This window comes from Dermacentor variabilis, chromosome 6, assembly GCF_050947875.1.
Source record: "Dermacentor variabilis isolate Ectoservices chromosome 6, ASM5094787v1, whole genome shotgun sequence".
Classification (NCBI taxonomy): domain Eukaryota; kingdom Metazoa; phylum Arthropoda; class Arachnida; order Ixodida; family Ixodidae; genus Dermacentor; species Dermacentor variabilis.
This window is the reverse complement of record NC_134573.1, coordinates 141,775,405-141,795,759: the sequence shown is the minus strand read 5'-3', so window position 1 is coordinate 141,795,759 and position 20,355 is coordinate 141,775,405. Positions and strand designations below refer to the sequence as shown.

The following is a 20,355-nucleotide window of genomic DNA, read 5'->3' as shown; positions in this document are numbered from 1 at the left end:
GAAAGAACCGGGGGTATCTCTTTTGTAACCACAAATTGCAGTATTACAATACTTATAAAAAAAACTCTTCGACATATGGTTACGCTCGACAAGCGCGAATTCGACGTACCAAGGTTTCACTGCTACAACGTTCCGCGTGAAAACAGCCTCAGCTCCACCTTTCAAGTTAAAAGAGCACCGAACACGTGACCATGCACCGACCAAACACTCTGTCGGTGACGTCTCGCGCGGAGGCGGCAGGCGTACGCTGCGAGCGCATACCTCATCGCAGGCGGTGCAGCGCGGCTTCAGGCTCTCGGCGTGGTGTCGGCCGCAGTAGAGTTTTCCCTCGCGGTGGAAGTAGATGAGGTCGACGAGCAGCTCGCCGCAGGTGCAGCACGTGAAGCAGCCCGGGTGCCAGCCGCAGTCGGGGCCCGCGCGCGATGCCAGCACGCACATGTCACCCGCCGACAAGGGCTCCTCGCACTGCAAGTAGACGGCGCAGTCGACGAAGTAATGAGCAAATTTCATTCCTTGACCTTTTATTCACTTGGCGAAATCAAGCTATACTCGGTGTTCGCACTTGTTCGTGAAGCAACTTGTCTGAAGCCTCTTGCACGTGTCATATGTGCCTCTGTGATGTGTGCCTGGTGTTTTTCTTGCGACAAGCAAGTTGCACGTTCAGTTTGCATTTATTGGTCAAGCCTGTCTGAAACCTACATGAGTCATGTCGCATGTGCCTCCGAGATGTGCACTCAGCCGGCGTTTTACTTGGGACAGCAAGTTACAGTTTGCAGTGGTTTGTGTCATCTTGTAAGGAGCCCCTTGTACGTCATACGTCTAATCACGCACACTTTTCTCGAATAGGTGAAAAACAATGCAATCTATGCCTTTCGCGTAGATAAGGGAGCGGCATGTTCGTCCTGCACAAGTTGTAATAAATACAACAGAAATCTCATCATATCGTCAACTATCGCCTTGAATTTATAGCAACGATGCATGAAGTATTCGTCCACTTCAATCTAGCTCACATAAAACGTTGAAAGGACAGGCAGATTCAATATACGGTTCCTTGAAACAACGCCCACACCAAACCGCCGTTTTATAGCCCCTCTTTGCAAACCTCCAGCAACAAAGAAAAAAAGAAGAATCATTTGCCCATCGACTTCAAAGAATGGACATACACCAAAGGCCAGGGCAAAACGTGTAAGGTACTCATAAGGGAAAAAAAAAAAAACTTCGTGTCGACAATTTCGTGCAGTGCATTGAAAGCTACAGATCCCCGCAGGAAATAAAGAGAATTCGTTACGCGTCTCAAGAAAGAATGAATTGACTTTCCCCTAGTAATGTTTTGAATCCAACCGGTGTCGCGAACAAGAAGGTTACGAGCGGACAATGGACGAGCTCACTCCCCGGTTCCTCATCCCGGTTCATCGACGCTAGTCGTAGCTTTTTGAGAGTTCTAGGCTGGGCTGCAAGTTCATTTTCGTTCAACATGGGGGGGAAGAGCGCGGACGACTAGACAAGGGAATATGCATCTGTCCTCCTCTTATTCTGCTGTCCCATCGCCCGCGCCGTTCATCTCTCAGCTTCGACTGCACTGTACGGAATTAGCGTAGATGAGTATCGAGAAACCTCCTATGGCCACGAGTGTGTGGTTCTTATAGTGTACACACGGGGGAAACACGAGGGCGTCGTGCTATCCTCGCCGCGACCGCTGCGCCAAGCAGCGCGGCTCTCTAAGAAAGAAAGAAAGAAAGAAAGAAAGAAAGAAAGAAAGAAAGAAAGAAAGGTGAGACCCAAGACGAGGGAAAGCAAACTGACTCGTACCCGTGTTTGCAAAGCGCTTCATGCGTCCGCACCGCAGGTGCCCATACGCTCCGCACTCGGCACCCACGCTTGTCCAAGGCGCTGACGCGAGAGTCACGCTCTGAAGGCCAGCAGGCGACTTCGCACGACGCGAGCAGTTAAACGCACTCGCGCACGCACGAACACACACGCACACGTAGGCACACACTTACGCACACACGGCGCCCTAAAGCGTCTGTCTCGACGGCTCAGCGGGCTCACACAAAGGTGGCGGCAACGGCACAGCTCCGTACGTCACGTCACGACAGTGCAGCACCCGACGCGAATAAGAAAAAAAGAAACGAGACCGCTGCGACGCGTGGGTACGGTACAAGGCGCGGCGCTGAGAAGACGTAGCAGTAGTAGTCTGGGAGAACGTAGTGCGAGCGTAGTGCATGGCACAGAGCTCGAGGCGTCGTGTCGTAGAAAGAGGCGACGGCGACAGTACTACCGGGCGAACGTTCCGCACGCGCTGGGTTCGCAGCTCGGGGCGCGGGGTATCGACCCGGCTCACGAGTCGGGTTGCCCCGCTGGTCCCCGAACAGAGTGTCGGCGTGGTTTGCATGACTCACTCACGGTGAACGGGGAGACAAGCGCCGCTTGGAGAGAGAGGGAGCGCGGTTCGGACTCGGCGCCAAGCGCGCGGCGGGGTTTTTTTTTTTTTTTTTTCCTGCGGTACGCGCGGTTCTAGTCAGTGCTCGTAGGGGTCCGCATCTGACGCCTAACGCGCGTAGCGACTCCATCTGCTGTCTCTTGCAAATTTCGCCGATCTCTCCACTCCGCAATTTTAACCTCGATCAATCGGTATCCGTGGAGAACTTACAACACTGCGCAATATGTCTCCTTTGAAAACTTGAGACAACCGACAGAATTGATAGTGATCAAACGGCGCAGGGTACGTCAACTGATCCATCACGTGAAAAAAATGAAACGGCAGGCAATAGCAAAAATTGGAGGACGCTTAAGCTTCGCCTTCAAGAGTGGAACGCGACAGCGTTCCCATCGACCCGCCAAGGGGTGTAAGACAATGCGCTACGGCGCAGGGATCACTTACGAGGCGCCCCGCATCGGACTTTGCGCCCACCTATCACACGGAGAGCGTCGAGCAACGCAGCGTTCGGCGCGGCAACGAAACGTGCGCCTGAGCAAACGGAACGAACCAAAGAACTCGGTGTCTCGGAGGGGGAAACGATCTACGCCAGCCAAACGTCGTGATCGGCACGGGCAGAGAGATAGATAGATAGTAATCTAAAGAAAGGAACGGCGCTTGATTCTGCAACCCGCGTGGGAGCACGGCGAAGCGTCTTCAGGGGAGAGGGAGTCGGGGCTGCGACGCGCCTGGCACCGGTCCGCGCACAGCCCCAATGCGCGCATGGCGCGCCACATGTCGGTGCAGCGCCGTACATTGAGAGGAGGGGGTCTTCTGTGTTTGCCGCAAGATGGCTCTGCGTGTGCGGTAAGCGCAGAAGAAATGTAGAGGAAACGTACTTCGCTACTCGTGTAAATGCGACTTCTGTAAGTTACATGCTCATAATTACCGATATACACCGCAGTATAACTTTCTACGGCAAGTTTTTAAGGCAACACCGCGTTCACTAGAAGCGCGTTTGTACCGCTTTCAAGCATTGAACTCGTGGCTCAGTGGTATCGTCTCCGTCTCACACTCCGGAGACCCTGGTTCGATTCCCACCCAGCCCATCTTGGAAGTTGCATTTTATTTATGAAGTGCCTGCCGTGATTTATCGCTCACGGCCAACGCCGCGGACGCCGACGACACCGGCTTTTCTGCGACACGAGCTCCTTAACGCTATCGCGTTAAAATTCACCGTCGTGATGCTACGCAGCGTCCTGCACCTATCTTTATGCCGTACGCAACAAAACGGGGGCTGATTGGTTGATTTATCTCAAATGTTTCAAAGCTGCACAGTAGACTAGATTGATTGATTTCAAATGTTTCTAAGCTACACGGTAGTAGATTGATTGATTGATTGACTGATTTCAAACGTTCATAAATTGCACGGTAGACTAGATTGACTGATTGATTTCAAATGTTTCTAAGCTGCAGGTTAGTACATTGATTGATTGATTTCAAGAGTTCCTAAGATGCACGGTAGACTATAGGGGCCAAGGTGGTGCGCTCCGGACTAACTTTGACGAGCTGAGGTCCATTACCGTATACATGTCTAAGTACACGCGTATTCTTGCCGCCGTAAGCATGCAGCATCCGCGGCCGCGAGTCGAACCCGCAACCTTCGCACTCAGAAACAGGTCGCCCAAGCCACTGCGCCACCAGCACGGTTAACGCAGAATCGGAGCAGGGGTCTCCGCGCACCGTTCTCGGTTCCAACCCTTAGCTCACGATCACTCATCCCCCCCTCCCCCCATCCCGCATAGTGCCTCGCCATACTGGCGTCACTTCTGGTTCGCTTCCCCCCGTTTTTTTTTACATCAAGCATCGCTCTTTCACGCAAACCCCTCACAGCTGCTCCCATGTGCGCGAGCTCTAACGCAATAAAACGGAGAGAGATGAATTCGGGGCTTCCGTAATGTATAACGGCAGGCAAACAGCTAGCGACCCCTGGCGTCGAGGGGTGCGCGCGCGCGATAATGCCAGCGCGAGATGTCGGGGTCGCCGGTGCGGTGGCCGCGCCGCATCGTGCGATATCCAGCGGCGCGATCGTAAAAAACACGAGGGGGAGCCCCACTCGCTGAGCACGTGGGAAACGCTCGCACGGATGCCCCCCCTCGGGCCACGAGAGACGCCGACCTGCTCTGTCCGTCGGCGATGGGCATCGAGATTAACCTTGCCCTTCGCTGCCGATTGCACGTCCGAACTTTTTTTTTTTTAACTTCGTACCTGTAGATTGTTTAAAGTCTTGCCTTTTTCGACCCACGACAGCTTGCTGTTCTTTAGATCCACGCAGAGTCGTAAAATATGGCGCGACGGAAGGACTATATACAATCAACGTTTGTATAAGGTCGACGGAGATACTCCGTTGCGAGCGAATCGCTTGAAGGTGAAAGATAAAGCTTTGAAAAAAGACGCACAAACAACAATACGCCGAACAGAAGTAGTGAGGTGTATGTAGAGCACGTCAAGTTACATCGAAATTTAAATCGCAGGACAGACCGAAATAAGGACTGAATTGTAAATCATGAAAAGAAGCGAATGAGGCAGAGGGAGAAAAAAAATGAAGAAAACGGATCTAATGACACAGTGCTGTTCTAGAGATTTCTGAATGCCACATTCAGAATCAGCAAACGAGTACACAGTGGCTGCGAAGTTTTGCGACGAAATTATGTTTCGTTGTAACGGTCTGGAAAAGTTACCGGCAGTGTGGACACACTTGAGAGGGCCAAATTTAAGTGAACGATAAGCTTGTACGACTGACTGATTTCAAGGAGCGAGTGAGTGTGAAAACATGAGAGTGGCAACGTAGTGTGTGTTCGTGAGCGCACAGCTACAGTCTACAATCGGCCCTCAGGCAACGACGTTTTTCGACCCGATGTGCGAAATGATGGATGGGTAAAAGAATAAGCAAGGCAGAGAGTTGGGCTAGTTAAAATTTAGACAGACACATGTTCCAGCGCGTAAGCGAAAGGGAAAAAAATGAAGAGACAAAATGGAGGACAGAGAAGGTAGAGTGAGTGAGTGAGTGAGTGAGTGAGTGAGTGAGTGAGTGAGTGAGTGAGTGAGTGAGTGAGTGAGTGAGTGAGTGAGTGAGTGAGTGAGTGAGTGAGTGAGTGAGTGAGTGAGAATGAATAACTAGTCAGTGAACGTCCTTGAGTAGTTGAACGTCAAAGAGGGATCAGGCTGGCGCCAATGACTGAGACAGTTTCACATATATAGTAAAGAAAGTGGCAGTTTCGCCCGAAAGGCTAAGCACTGATTGTGATAGCAAATTAGTCTAGAGCTATACGAAGTAAGGATTGTAGTTTTATCGGCCGTATAAACTTGTAAACATAGGCACGTTATAGTCGCGAACAACTTTCTTCTCTTGCTATGAAGGGAAAGCTACGGGCGCGTGGCAGCTGCACATGTGTTACCCGCCAAGTAGTCCGGCAGCGTTTGACAGGGCTTTCGGTTGCTCGGAACAGACGCTGAATCGACGCAGCTTCGCGTGCGACGGTTTCGCGTTTCCTCGGAAGCGGAAGGGAAAAGCTGCAAAATAAGCAAACCTTCACACTCAGCGGTGTCTTCTGGCTTATTTAACTATTGCTAATAAGGTGCTTATGTTTTCTTTTCCTCGGCCTAAGCTTAACGTGGATTGAAACGCGGGACTCTTTCCAGAAGAGCTCTCACTTGTGCGCGCTTTGCCTCCGGTGCTTTTCCTTCATAGCAGCATAATGTTGTCCTCGAGTATAAGTAAATTAACAGGCATGCTGTCACGCGCGCACAAGCCCACATGAACCCATCTTACTCGATGACCGCGGAAACTCGTTGTCAAAACACTGCAGTGAGGAAACGCGGCAGCAGCAGCGAGCGAATTGACCTTTATGGAGCTGCTCGCATGAACGCAAACTAAGTCGCGAAAACACAGCGCAGACTCCGTCCCCGTTGTAGAAGGCTTTCAAGAAGGAGCGGTCCCGGCCGCCCCGGCCGCCCGGGAGTAGCAAGCCTCTTCCCCCCCTCCCTTCTCTACCATCCACCTGAAGCCTTTCTCGCGACGGATGGCGGTGCACTTCCTCCCCGCTTCCGTCCGTTGCGTGCGCCGCGATCGCCGGCTCACCCTCGCACGCTTTCACTCGCACGTACAGCATACTTCGCGCGGCGACTATTTTATCGCCCTTGGACTTTATACGGAACCTCACGGCGACGCCGACGGCAGAAATGCGCATGGAGTGTCCATATAGTTACTGTCACAATAAAAACAAAAGAGTGCCAGGAGGCACGAACCAGTGAACAGACGTGCACAAGTGCTTGTGCCGTCTGCTCAGGTGGTCCGCGTCTTCCGTGCTGTTTTCAGCACGGGAACTTGAACACCACTTTTTGTTTTATGGGAGTGCGTAGTGGGGTTTTTTTTTTTTTTCGGGACGCAGCTAGTGCCCCGCGACTCACGTTCTGGCACACGATGGGCGGCAGGCTGGCCGCGTTGACGGGTAGCTGCCGGACGGATCCCCTGCCGAGGGCCTCGCGCTTGCGCTGGCTCGAGAAGAGGCGCAGTTCGCGGCGTTCTTCCTCGCAGAGGCCGTTGCAGTAGCGCACCTCCGAGTCGTGCGGCGGCAGCTGGTGCAGAAGCTGCCGGATGCGGTACTTCTCGCCCACGCTGTTCACGTACGGAACCTTGTCCTCCGGCAGCGAAGAGAAGTACAGGTGCACCTGGCAGGTAGAGAAAGGGAAAAACGACGCGTGAGTATACGCAAACAGTTATAAGATAATCCGGTAACAGTCGCGGAGCGAAGGGAAGGGTAGAAGGTTCAGGCGGTCCCTTCTTCCGTTCCTCCTTCGCTCTTATGAAATCGACGCGAGCGCGTGGAGTCAGAAGCCCGACGTATACCGACCGCATTAGCGTGTACAGTCAACAGCAAAAGTTTACGGGATGCGGTTTCCCCTTCACATGTGAATTCCTGCACTGTTAAGGCATGACACTTCGTACTTGATGAATCACTGTGTAGGCGGCGAAGTGCTACTACAGGCTGGAACATTTACTTCGAGGCTGTGTGACTACGCTTCGCGAGAGTTCAGCTTATTGGCCGATCCTGCCTCCCGTAAGCTTTCGCGGTTGACTGTACCTTACCAAGGAAGTTGGGAGAGTCAACCCACCCCTTTGAAGGAAAGTTGAGTGAATTCGCTTAGATGCTCACTCGTCCCGACACGCGATAGTGTTTTACTTGAACCCGACGATCCATTTTTGGCCCGACAAGCTGACTCGACTCGACTTTATCGGGTGTTAAGAACGGCCCGCTGAGGTGCAACTTTTGCCAGCCAGTTGCGACAGCGGCGTCAACTTTTCTTGGAAAGCCACCGTTACGCTCTAGCCTCGGCGCCGTTGTGACTAAACGCGATCGGCGGACCAACTATTGTTACTGAACCCGCCACCGCCGACCTGATCTGCTATGAGCGGGGGAATTGGCGAGGGAACGTCTCCGGAGGCCCCTTCCCACGCGCCGCTCACGACGCAAAACAATGGACAAACGGCGGCCGCGCTGCGGGGGTCAGCTCGGGGAATCGGATGTGCCGTTCCTGACGTCAGCTCCGAGTTCTGCGAAGACCGTCTGACGTCGGTTGGGGACCGTGAACCTTTGCGGAAGTGTGTGTGTGTAATCCCAATCCCTCGTGCAAAGAGGCGGCTCGTCTACTGGTCGAACGTTTCCCTCACCTAGGGATCGAGGGAGGACCGAGTGTTTATAAACCGCTGTTGTGCGGCTGCTCAGTGTATTTTCTCTCGCAGTCATGCTAGACTGGTGAACTTCAACGTCCTTATGTAGATACTGTAAATAAACCCATGTTCCTCGTTCTCGATGAGAAGCAGTCCTTCCCTTCAACAACGTCCTCAGCGTGTATAAGTTGGACGACGGCATGGGGCCAGCTACCATCTAATTCATGCCCGACTCCAATCTTGACAACGAGTTACGAGAGGTGGGATTGACCTCCCAATCCTTACACGGGTTCGTGTAAACGTAGCTTTACACAGCTCCGACTGCATCGACTACGCGTGGGATGCCAAGCGATTACCTGTGACCTATAATAATAATAATATTTGGGGTTTTACGTGCCAAAACCACTTTCTGATTATGAGGCACGCCGTAGTGGAGGATTCCGGAAATTTTGACCACCTGGGGTTCTTTAACGTGCACCTAAATCTAAGCACACGGGTGTTTTCGCATTTCGCCCCCATCGAAATGCGGCCGCCGTGGCCGGGATTCGATCCCGCGACCTCGTGCTCAGCAGCCCAACACCATAGCCACTGAGCAACCACGGCGGGTTACCTGTGACCTCCGCGGCCGCTCTTACTGTGAGGGGAGACTCGGAAAGCAAGACGCGCAAACACGAGAACTACGGCGCGGCCACTCTGAATTAAGCTCCTGCATAAGCGCGACGTTGCGTCATACCTCCCGACTACGTCCCGGCCTTCGGGTTCCGGTTCAGACAAACGTTCGTCGGTAAACAAGGGCAACAGTGCTACACCGAAAGGAGCCAAATACGGTGAAAATGAAAAGTCCCCAGAAGATTGTATGCATAAAACACACACACACACAAACAAATACAATATGTCTTTCACTCCTATACGTCACACTTAGGCGATGATAATGCTTTCGCGTAAGTTAAAAAAAAAAAACGGAACGTGGCCTTAATTTGCTCTACCGATATATATTCACCTCTCTTCTGCCAAGTACGAGAAAATGGGGTTTCGAAAGACTATCTTACCAACTTAAATTGATTTGTCGTACGTTACTCTACAGCGTCCCCTTAAAACAGCATTCCGCCACGATCAACCTAGTTCTCCGAAAAAGCACAAGGACGCGAAGCAACACGGAGAGAGAGAGAGAAAATAAATATATGACGAACACGCAGCACATGGATAGAACGCTCTAAAAAGTTTAACAGCTTTTAGAGGCGCACTACACGTTAAGGAGTCGAACGAGCACAAGGCAGCACGGAGCCGTCAGTCGTTTTGATTCTATCTGTGGCAGGCCTCGGAAGAGCCGTAAATTAAGATCGTTGCCGATGGCAGACATGTCCGGCATGCGTAGGTCAAGTACTAATCAATCGATCGATTGACTTACTGATTGATTGATTGAATGAATGAATGAATGAATGAACGAATGAATGAATGAATGAATGAATGAATGAATGAATGAATGAATGAATGAATGTCGGAGCTTGAGGAGATGTTGGTGCTTGCAGCACTGCTTTTTTTTTTTTTATCCTCCCATTCTCGAGCGAGATAACTTTCTTCGTTACTCTTCTTCTATATAGAACGATAAAAGAGCAGCCGGCGCCGATTAGAGGCGCCAACGTCTCCGAAATATGCAATAAGAAAAAGCCGATTTCTCTCCAACGAACAGCTTCAGAGATAAATCTGCCCTGTCGCGTGATCTTGTTTATCCGGACTTTTTTCTTTTAGTGTTTTATTTTATTATTTTGTGTTTATTTTTTTGACAGTAAGTGGCCTCCGTTTCCGTCTTCAGCTCCTGCGGTGAAAAAGTAGCCAGCCGAGCGCGAAACGCGTGTTCCGGTCCGATTAACGCTCGTCCCACCCGAGACATTCGGTGCGTGGAAAGAGCATTGAGACTGACACTTCGGGCGTGAAGTAATCGCCTGTCTTGCTTTTGCGTATAACTAAATAGGACAGGTGGGACGGCCGGTGCAGATAGATATCCACTGAACCAAAAGTTACCGGACACCCAAAAAAGAAGTCGTTAACGCGCAGCCACTGAATATTGTCGACGCGCAAGCGAACAGCAACAAAAACAGTATTTATCACCTGTGAGACCAACGTTTCCAACACGTGAGCACATTTATGAATTGTGACAATAATAATCCACAACTAATCCTAGAAGCGTGGACATTATACGCCAACGAACTGCTTAAAATTAAACTGACACCCCTGCAGCGCCGTCATACATGTCTTTAAGTACTAACGAGGAAGAGAACCATCACGTGACACGCTCAAAGGATGACTTCATCTCTGTATAGCGTATATACGCCGTGGGCCGCCTCTGTAGCCATTGGAAACGCAATATAATGAGAGTGAAACATGTGCTTCGATATCGGCTGGCTACATATACACCGCATCATGGCTGCCAAGACACGCAGTGGAGGAGGGAAGAAAAGAAGGGGCTAACCCTTCTCAAACGTGAAAGACTAAAGATTAATCGAGGTGGCAGCTTTGGCGCAACATAGACACAAAACGCAAGAACGACGACAACACAACGCGTTACGTAAAGCTGTCTCATCTCGCCCAGCAGCGCACTTACCTATATATACTACTGGCTTAATTATTCGGCAAGTCGCACGCGAGGAGGGATTACGGGCGCTCAAAACGTTAAACGGCTCACACACACACAAAAAAAAAAAAAATACTAAAACGAAGCGGACTCGTTTGCGATCGCTAGCGAACATACAGGTTCAATCTGCGAACGCGCGGAAATCGCCGGAGCCTCGGCGACGTGTACAACGCGACACAGCTACGGACCGACCTCAAGATGGGGCGCCCCGAGCGTGAGCGTCGAGAAAATATATCGCCGCGCATGCATCACGTCTGCGCTCGAAGTGCGGTGAACCTGGCTGCGGGTAAACTGGACAAGCTGTGTATAGAGGCGACAGAGCTTCTTGCACTTGGAACGCGTACACAGGAGAGAAAGCGTACAGCGTGCGTGTGGGGCCCGTGAAATCGCCTCGCAGAAGTAACGCGTTCGCTGCGCACTAAATGCACGGAGATAAACGAAAAAGCGATAAATAAGCGCGGTATACACAAGAGCCCCGCTCGCCAGTGGCGTATGCAGGACGCAGTGTGTATATAGCCCTGCTTCTAATTTAGGACACGCGTTCGACGTACGTATACAGCCAGTTCCGAATGTATAGCGCGCCGTAAAACTGCCTTGCTCCGACGACTTTCTCCGGCCGAAGAAAGAGATAGTGGACAGCGATTCGCGGCCGAGTAAATGCATCATTGTGGTTTGCCCATGTGGCGCCTCCTATCGGCGGCGGCCTGAATTTCAAACGTGCGCTCCGTGCCACAAGCGATGTCAGCGCCACCTATGACGTGGGTTGAATGCGCGTGTGTGTGACCCCCTCCCACCCGCTTCCCGAGGCATGTCGTGCGAGATGTGCACAGTCTTCGCTGAAATCACCCAGTCCACGGCGAACCTATCGAAACAATTGTTATGTCCCCCAATCTCCGGTATACTACATGGACACTAAAAAGAAACAGAAAATCAGTTTAGGATATATAGCTGACAAAATGTTCTTTCAAAACTCAGTTACTTGTCCTGTTTAGAACACGATGTACTAGTTCGTATTTACCGATATAGAGTTAACTACGCCCTATAGGAGACGCCGCCAAAGTCCGGCGTCAACGCAAGCTGATGCGGGAACTTCGAGGAACCGTCACCGCCAGTCTTTCATTTCTGCGTATTTCCTTCACTCCTAAAACAGTTTGCACCCTTAGGGCTTATCTTGTCCCACGACGATAATCGTCATCTGCCTTGCTTGCGTTTCCTTTCTCTAGAAAACTCTGCGCTCGCTATACTTTCCTCTCAAGAATGTTATGTCGCGCTGATAACGCGCATGCCGCGATCGCCACCTGGAAGTACCGGGCGCGCAGCGTTAGAGAAAGAAAATGCGGCCAAGATAAACCCCAAAGGGTGCAAACGTTTTCAGAGTACCAAGCCTCTTCACACTATAAGTCTCTCTCTCTCTCTCTCTCTCTCTCTCTCTCTCTCTATATATATATATATATATATATATATATATATATATATATATATATATATATATATATATATATATATCGGTTGGGGAGAGGTTAAGTAGAGTGGTAATTTACCAATTAATACAGTTCAAATTAATTTTCTCTATAGTGCGCTTTTCAGTGCAACCGTGTGAACGTAGCCTCAGAGCAAAGGGTGTTCTGCGTACTCCTGTATGCGAGTGCAACCGTTTGTCCTGTATTTGACTCCTTTTTACGAGAGTTATCGTTACTCCGTGACCGAGTACGCTTCCGCCGCTTGTGCCCGATCAGAGTGATCGTACTCCACTAGGAGGTGTGACGAAAACTTTCAGAAATGGGAGTCAACTAAGGGACAGACAGTTTACGCCCGTATAAATAAGTATAGCCAGAATACCGTCTGATCGTGTAACATATATCTGGTGGTGGGCTATCCCACGTGCATGACTGGCTGAACTCTCCTTTCCATGAGCGCCTTGACTGCGCGTTTTCGCTAGGTGCCAGTCGAACCAGCGAGTAGAGTAAACGGATGTCCTGCGTGATGCTATACAAACTATAGACCAGGCGTTTCTTCTTTTTTTTTTTTTAGCTGCGCCAAAAATAGAAAAATTGCCTGTGACGAACAGCACGATTCTAACCCTTGAGCTAAATTAGGGCGACCGTTACACTTACGAGAAGTCAAAATACTTAATTGAATAATTAACATACCATCACTAATGAACTTTTTAATAAATTACTTTAGGGCACATATTTAAATTTGCAAATTGTAGCTGGTGAGTTCGCAAGGCGATGCGTCGACTTGTAGCGAATCCTTAGGACTACACCAGTTTAGGTATATTAATTTTCAGTGTCCAGCGAAATGCATTCGTGCGTTCCAGCTACTTTCGCGCTTCAATGCATGCGTTTTCTTCAGAAAGTAAGCGGAGAAATAGTGCATGTTATCGCAAGTGAGGCGCATATCTAGAAACCGGTGCCATCCTCAGAATTCGTTCCAAGTCAATATGCCTTGCAAGCTCACTATAGATAGAATTAATAGATCGAAATATCTGCCACAAAGTAATTATGAAGTTAATTAGTGCATTTATGGCAACTATTCAATTATACATTTAGATTTCTTGTAGAAGTAATGGCCGCCTCAGCAAGCGATTTAGCTCGAAGGTCAGAAATGTGCTATCTGCGCCACAGGTGTTTTTTTTTTCTTTAATTTGGTGACGCGAAAGAAATAAACACCCTACATACTATACAAGTCGTCCAATGTGACATTCATGCGAAGATACGCGGGCGCTAACGAGCTACAGCGCTAAACTTCGAGATAATTTTCTGAATTTGTCAAGATAAATCCGCCGGTCACTGTACCACACGCCGATAGCAGGCTATCGGCGTGTGGTATACAGTTTGACCTGCGGATAGCAGGCTATGGGCAGTTTTATCCTTTGGCGTTAACACCAAGAAGTTTCCATGCCTCGTTCTTTTTTTTTTTTATTACGCGAATAAAAGTAACTCTTTCTCTCTCATTAGATTTTTGACAGAGGGGAAGATGCAGTACTACGGACGGGCCTGCAGTAACAAAAAAAAATTAATAAGCACGGACGAAAATTTAGAGAAACTATATATAAACGCGGCGGAATAATGACGTTCCGGTACCGCGCCGGCGCGGCAGTTATAAATCGCCTAACTTTTTCGGGTGATATAAGAGGCTACAGGTGATCATTAAGTTGCGCCGCCATCGATAACACTCGACTTGCCGCGCGAGAGGGAGAAAAAAAGGAGAAATGTAGTAGTAACCTGCGGAGGGGGTCGTCAAATCTGAGATTAATCGCAGCGCGACTGCGGCTTGACTTTTACGTTATTTATCGCCGGCAAGCTAACCTTGGACTTGGGTGTTATTCGCGTTTCCAGGCGCGCAAAATAAGGAAAGGCGAGTTGCGCATTTCTTGCGGTATATACGCCGAGTTATGCCCTCAACGTCTTTGTCATTTTTCGAACGTCTTATGTACACATAACAGCAGTTGCAAAACAATTCCAGGGATGATTTCTTGCCGTCGTTGTGACCTCTGCCTCTCTTCCGTTTTGACGTTCCTTCGAGCTGCAAACGGCGTTTCCCACGCACGTATTCGACTTGGTACATATGCATATAGTTTGAGATGGCTGCATACAGAAGCGGCGTTATTTTTTCATTCCCCACATCGCGACGCCCTTTGCTCCGATAGGCTTTCCTGCAATACAGCATGCATATATACGCCAACGGTCCTAGAAAGGTCAGTGTCGTAAATCATCTCAATATAGAAAAAAAAGAGTCGCAAAGGCGGTTTTGCCAGCGAAGTTATTCATTTCCTGCTTTAAAGATTGAATATTTTTATTGTGCAGCGGGGTTCCACGCCTCTATTATTATTATTATTATTATTATTATTATTATTATTATTATTATTATTATTCGCTTCAACGCCCGTCTCGTTCGAGTTCAATATATCTCACGTAATCAAGTTATTATTTACTGAGACCGCCTGTCGCTTGGCACATAAGACAAAATCACACAAGCGCATCCACGCGCAGAAAGAATGATCCCACGCAGGGGAAGGCAAGATATACATATGCCGATGTGCGCGATAAATCTCAAATGCTCCACACATCGCACATCCGGGCGGATATTCCAACGCATCGACAAAAAGTTTCGACAGCTCCACGCTGCCGCAAACATTCCATTGGCGCGCGCGGGTGGTATGAGACACACTCAGGTTCTTGCGCGCGGCATGTTACGCTCTCTCTCTCTCTCTCTCTCTCTCTCTCTCACACACACACACACACACACACACACACACACACACTGCGGCTACACGGACAAACCAGTGTCGTCACGAGGTTCGACCAATTCGTAGCTCTCACGCAGGCGTGCCCCCGGCTGTCTGCGGGGCCGGGTCCAACACCGCGCGATGGACTTCGCGTTCGCCGCAGCGGCGTTTATTTACGATTTGCCGCTGCGCCCCCTATAGATAAATCTCTCGCCGCGACGTGCGACGGGGCCACAAAACGTGACCTGCCTCACAGCCGTGCCCTGCGTGAGATACACCTGTCGACCCCCCAACCTGCCCTTTGAAAAGAAAGAAAGGAAGAAAAGAGAGACAAAGAAATCGGGCGAATCGGTGGCGACCGCGAAATAAGTCAAACCCCAGCAGCCGCGGATGTCGCGCATAAACGTCACGTGTGTACCGCCCACCGCGCATTATACCCGTGTTCTCCCACCGTCCCTTTCTAACGTTTTTTTTTTCTTTTGTCTAGAAATAAACAGACGATAAACAAAAAAGAAAGAAGAATGAGAACGAGGGGAACAAGAAGCAAAAAACACAAGACCTGCTGAAGAGACTGCCCCAACATTGCCGAGTTCCGAATAAACGCGAGCCGACGTCAACGTCGGACTTTGGCTCCCCTGCACGCACGCACGCACGCACGCACACACGCGCACACACACGCACACACACACACACGCACACACACACACACGCACGCACGCACGCGCACGCACACACACACACACACACACACACACACACACACACACACACACACACACACACACACACACACACACACACACAAACGCGCGCGCACACGCACGCACGCACACGCTGCGTGATCGGTGGTCATTCGTTGTTGCTCACGGTTAACTTAAAACTTGTAGACTGTATGCTGCGTGCGCGTCTATATATCCTGTTTTTCTTTTTTTATCCTGGCCTCCGCAAGGCGCAAGACATCACTTGCTCGCACTTCGCTATCGGCCCTGCCGGATGGCGTGCGCGCGGATGGAGTCCTTGGCGGTACAGCTGCCTGTTGAACTGTCGGGAAGGCGTCGATGTTAAAGAAGTGCGGTTGTGAGGTTTGCCTCGCGCTTCCACGTTTGCGGCGCGAAAACGGCATAAAGTCACGGACGAAAGGTTCCGCACGGTAGCAGAGGATCGAGATGGCGCGCGCCCACGCAGGACTGGTGCACCGACCTGCGTTTATAGCTACATGTGCGCCACTTAAAGGTCACATCAGTGTCCGTTTTTCCGCTATAAACTGCCGTGTATTCCCCCTAAGCGGAAGCACATGGGCCTTCATCAGGTTAACCGCAGCAACAAAAAAACTACTCGAAAAGCAGCCGGCTGTGCCATGAGAAACCAGTGCGAGGAGTGTAGTATAAAGCGAGGGGTCGGAATTCTTAAGGAAGCTCTTACGCTACAGAATTATTCGTATAAGAAAAAATTTCCAGCCAATCTTTATGCCGGACATAACATTAGCGGACGCGGCTGGATAATGGCGACAACAAACGAGAAACTTTGTGAATTCGGTCCGTGAATCCTGATTTCTTGTTGATCAGGCAGTTAGAACTGCGACTGTGCAATTTAGTGCGCAAGCACACACACACACACACACAAAATAATATTTACTGATAGTGATATCGTATCTATGTATTAACACATAGTACGTCCCTGTGTGCTTATTTATTTACGTGTTCATTTATTTTGTATTATTCGATCGACTTGATTTTTTTTTACTTTTTCTTCCCTGCGGAAAGTGGAGAATGTGCTGTTTGTTGTTGTGCTTGTTTTTCGATGTTGACTGCTAAGCCACGTTCTGGTAATGCGCTTTCTTGCCGGAGCGTTTCTCATATGAAATATTGTTATGATCCTTCATTAAACAATTTATTGTTTGAGGAGAAGCCGGTGACACAATAGGTGACAACATTGCCGATTTCATCCAAGTACCTCACTCACTCACTCACTCACTCACTCACTCACTCACTCACTCACTCACTCACTCACTCACTCACTCACTCACTCATGCGTTCGCTCGTTCACTCGCAGGTGTGTTACGACACCACGGACCCGAGCACGTGGGGGTCGGACCTTCCCGCGTGTAACCGTGCCCGGCTTAGCCGTGTCTGAGAAAAGAGGGATCCTGGGGGTTGAGCCGATGCAGTGTGTTCGGACCTTTAAGCTTCCCGGCGGAGGCAACGCATTTCCATTCGCAATTCATATTGCCGTTGACTAATCATCAATAGGTGGGCAACCAGCGCTGAAATTTCGCCCGCCGACTGCAGCGCCGAAACACACATCCTGGCGAGCGGTGGACACACATTACAGTAGCACACGCTACGATTTTGCATCAGCAAATTCACCTCTCATATTGAAGCGCACGCGTCCAGCAACTGATCTGTCTGGGCACCGACGTGCTATAGAAGGCAGCAGCGCATGCAACCCGCGCGGACACGTACAGAACTTGGCTAGGCACATCGGGCTCAGCAAGCATTGACAAAGGCGCGCGTCTGTCATTGCTGAATATGTCGTGCCATCTTCGTGGCCAGCGGACGGTGTGAGCATATTTTAGTTACACACTCAAACTGCCGAAGCGCCTCCTGGACAGCGCTAGTTCCCGAATGCATGGCATTCTTTCGCCATATTTGGCCAATGCGCCAATAAACAAAATCAATCGATCGATCAATCAATCAATCAATCAATCAATAGCATCAATACTTCCGTCATTCCGCCCACAACACAAAGCGACCAGCATCAACCATGCGTACGCAAGCGCAGCAAAGCGAAACGACAAAACTAATTTCATGGCAAGACCGCCCATCACCACCGCGAATGCTTCCTATAGACTACGCGGAAGTCCTGAAGTAGTACCGCTCAAACCCTTGACTTCGAGGCGTAAGCGAAGGTCCGCCACAACAAGAGCAGAGAAAGGTTGAGAGGCAAAGGGTGGCAGCGCGTGAATGAAGGGCACGCCTCGCTTTTCTTGTTTTCTTTTTCCGAGTCGGAAGAAGCAAAGAGAGTGAGCGGGATAATCTCGTCACTCACGGCACCCGTTCCCGCCCGCCAAGTTCCATCCGAAACTGGAATGAACGACAACGCCACGCGGGACCGAGGACAAACTTCGCTGACGACGTCGGCGACGACGTACGCTCGTAAAACCGCTGCCTTTGTTACCCAGCAGCGCATCGCTGCGAGCTCTTGATTGTGGCCTGATCGCCGTCCCGACTTGACCGCGACCCCTTAGCGTAAGACGATCGCTTCCTTCCGGAAAGCGGCGCGCCAGTCGCCTTCACTTGGTGCATAATAAAACATAGCGGTGAATCGCACAGAGTGCGTGCGTGAGCTAAACGTCAGGCTAGCGTCCTTTAATTGTCTTTATGCTTTTTTTTATAAGAATAAGACAATAGGAAATAAGACAATGAGGCTGTGTGTGTGTGTGTGCGGGTAGGGGGTAGGGAGGGAGGAAGGGAAGGGGATGCTTGCATGTCTGAGAGAGAGAGAGAGAGAGAGAGAGAGAGAGAGAGAGAGAGAGAGAGAGAGATGCAATTTCCTGCAACCCTTTAGGGAGCGCGGCTCGACGTCTACGCGTGCATGAGCGCGTGCCTCCATGAGAGAGTGAGTGAGTGAGAGTGAAATACCATGCGCTTCTGCGTTTTCATATACGCGCCATCTGTTGCTCCTTGCGCGAGGCTGCTTTTATACGTATAACGTTTCTTTAGCAAACGCCCGCGAGCGCGAACAGAGACGAGCCACTTATTTGTCATCTTCCTTGTTCGCGGATCGGGTTCAGGGGCAAACGCTGGGCTAGTCTTGCGGCACGCGCGCGATACTCTAAAAAACGCGCGCCGTCTCTCGCCTGACACCGGCACCACGCACTTATATGTGCGCTTTCACCTCCGAGCAAAAAAGGCCGTTGAACCTCGTCGCGGGCGCCGCGGAAGGAAAAGCGGCGGAGATTACGCGTTGCGCGAAAAGGGCTCGCGGCGCGCGCGCGCGCGCCCGCAACGACCTTGCGAACTCGAAAGGCGCCCGCGCAATTGACGGTTGTATACCGCGCATTGCGCCACGTCACACACACGGATGCCTCTGCACGCGCTGTGCCGCAAGCGGGAGACGATTGCGTAGACAGAGGACGTGTCGTACACGTAAGTGGTATATACATATATACAGAGCACTTTAGTTTCGCTCTACGAACGCACTGCCATCTCGCGTTGTTCGAGCGAACCTTTCTTCTTTTTTTTTTTCCTTGTTGCGCGTCTAGATAGTTTACTAGCGCAGCGGAAACCACAGGTTAATGGCGGAAACGTATGAAAGGGGAGGAGGGGGTCCACTTCCAACTAACGCAACCCGCATGCTTTGATGTACCATACGCTCGACAGCCCTTTCCGCAAATTGCGGCAGTTGCGCGGAATGAGCTCGCAGATGCGAATGCTTCATGCGCCACACGCCGCTTACTGACGCAATGCAGGTCCTAATGGTACATAAGTGATGCCTATTTCGACGCAGTTTACGAAGCTACACACTTCATTTAATAAATAAAGCTATGTTATGCATCAGTCACAGAGTTGAATTCACCAGTGCCGCCTAGGGCTTCCTTATGGGCTTAATATGATCGACGTTCCTATAGGAGAAGTATAACAAAATACGCGACATTCTACTTCGAAGCTGAAGGTCTGACATTGCAAAAAAGTTAATGTCGTATTATCGGACATGTATAAGAATTCATCATATTTCGGCATTAAATATATATATATATGGAGTTTTGCGGGCCAAAACCACTTCCAGATTATGAGGCACGCCGTAGTGGAGGACTACGGAAATTTCGACTCCCTGGGGTTTTTTAACGTGCACCTAAATCTAAGTACACGGGTGTTTTCGCATTTTGCCCCCATCGATATGCGGCCGGGGTGGCCGCGGGATTCGATCCCACGACCTCGTGCTCAGCAGTCCAACACCATATAGCCACTGAGCAACCATGGCGGGTGTATTTCAACATCACGCGTTATGTATGTGCTGCGCATCAACTACACAACCACATTAATTCAACAACACGCACCCAATAACTAATTTGTTCCGGAGTGTTCAATAACAATTTCGGCGGACAGCTGTCGCAGCGATTCGACAACTTCTCCTCAAGTTTCAGTGTAGAAGGCCATTGAGTCAACGAAAGCTCAATCGCACGCGAACAGGATCTCAAGAAGCATTCTCGCGAGACTCGCCCAAAAGCCTTTAGGAATAACCGCAAGCTATTCACCCCCTAACGGTCGCCCGCGCACAGGGAGGAATGCGGTCGAGTGCATGCGCAGCCATCAGGACGCCGCGGTCAAAGGAAAGCTCAGACA

The 20,355-nt window shown here is 50.3% G+C and overlaps 1 protein-coding gene across 2 annotated transcripts in view; it reads right to left on the bottom strand.

Moving 5' to 3' along the window:
- LOC142585354 (uncharacterized) overlaps positions 1-20,355 on the bottom strand; it is a 373,752-nt gene that overhangs the window by 9,317 nt on the left and 344,080 nt on the right. For both annotated transcript variants that reach the window (XM_075696065.1, XM_075696064.1), the window contains 2 exons: positions 6,887-7,147; positions 262-465 (listed from right to left, as the gene is read on the bottom strand). In XM_075696065.1, the coding sequence (XP_075552180.1) occupies positions 262-465; positions 6,887-7,147 (465 nt within the window). The remainder of the gene's footprint in view (positions 1-261; positions 466-6,886; positions 7,148-20,355) is intronic.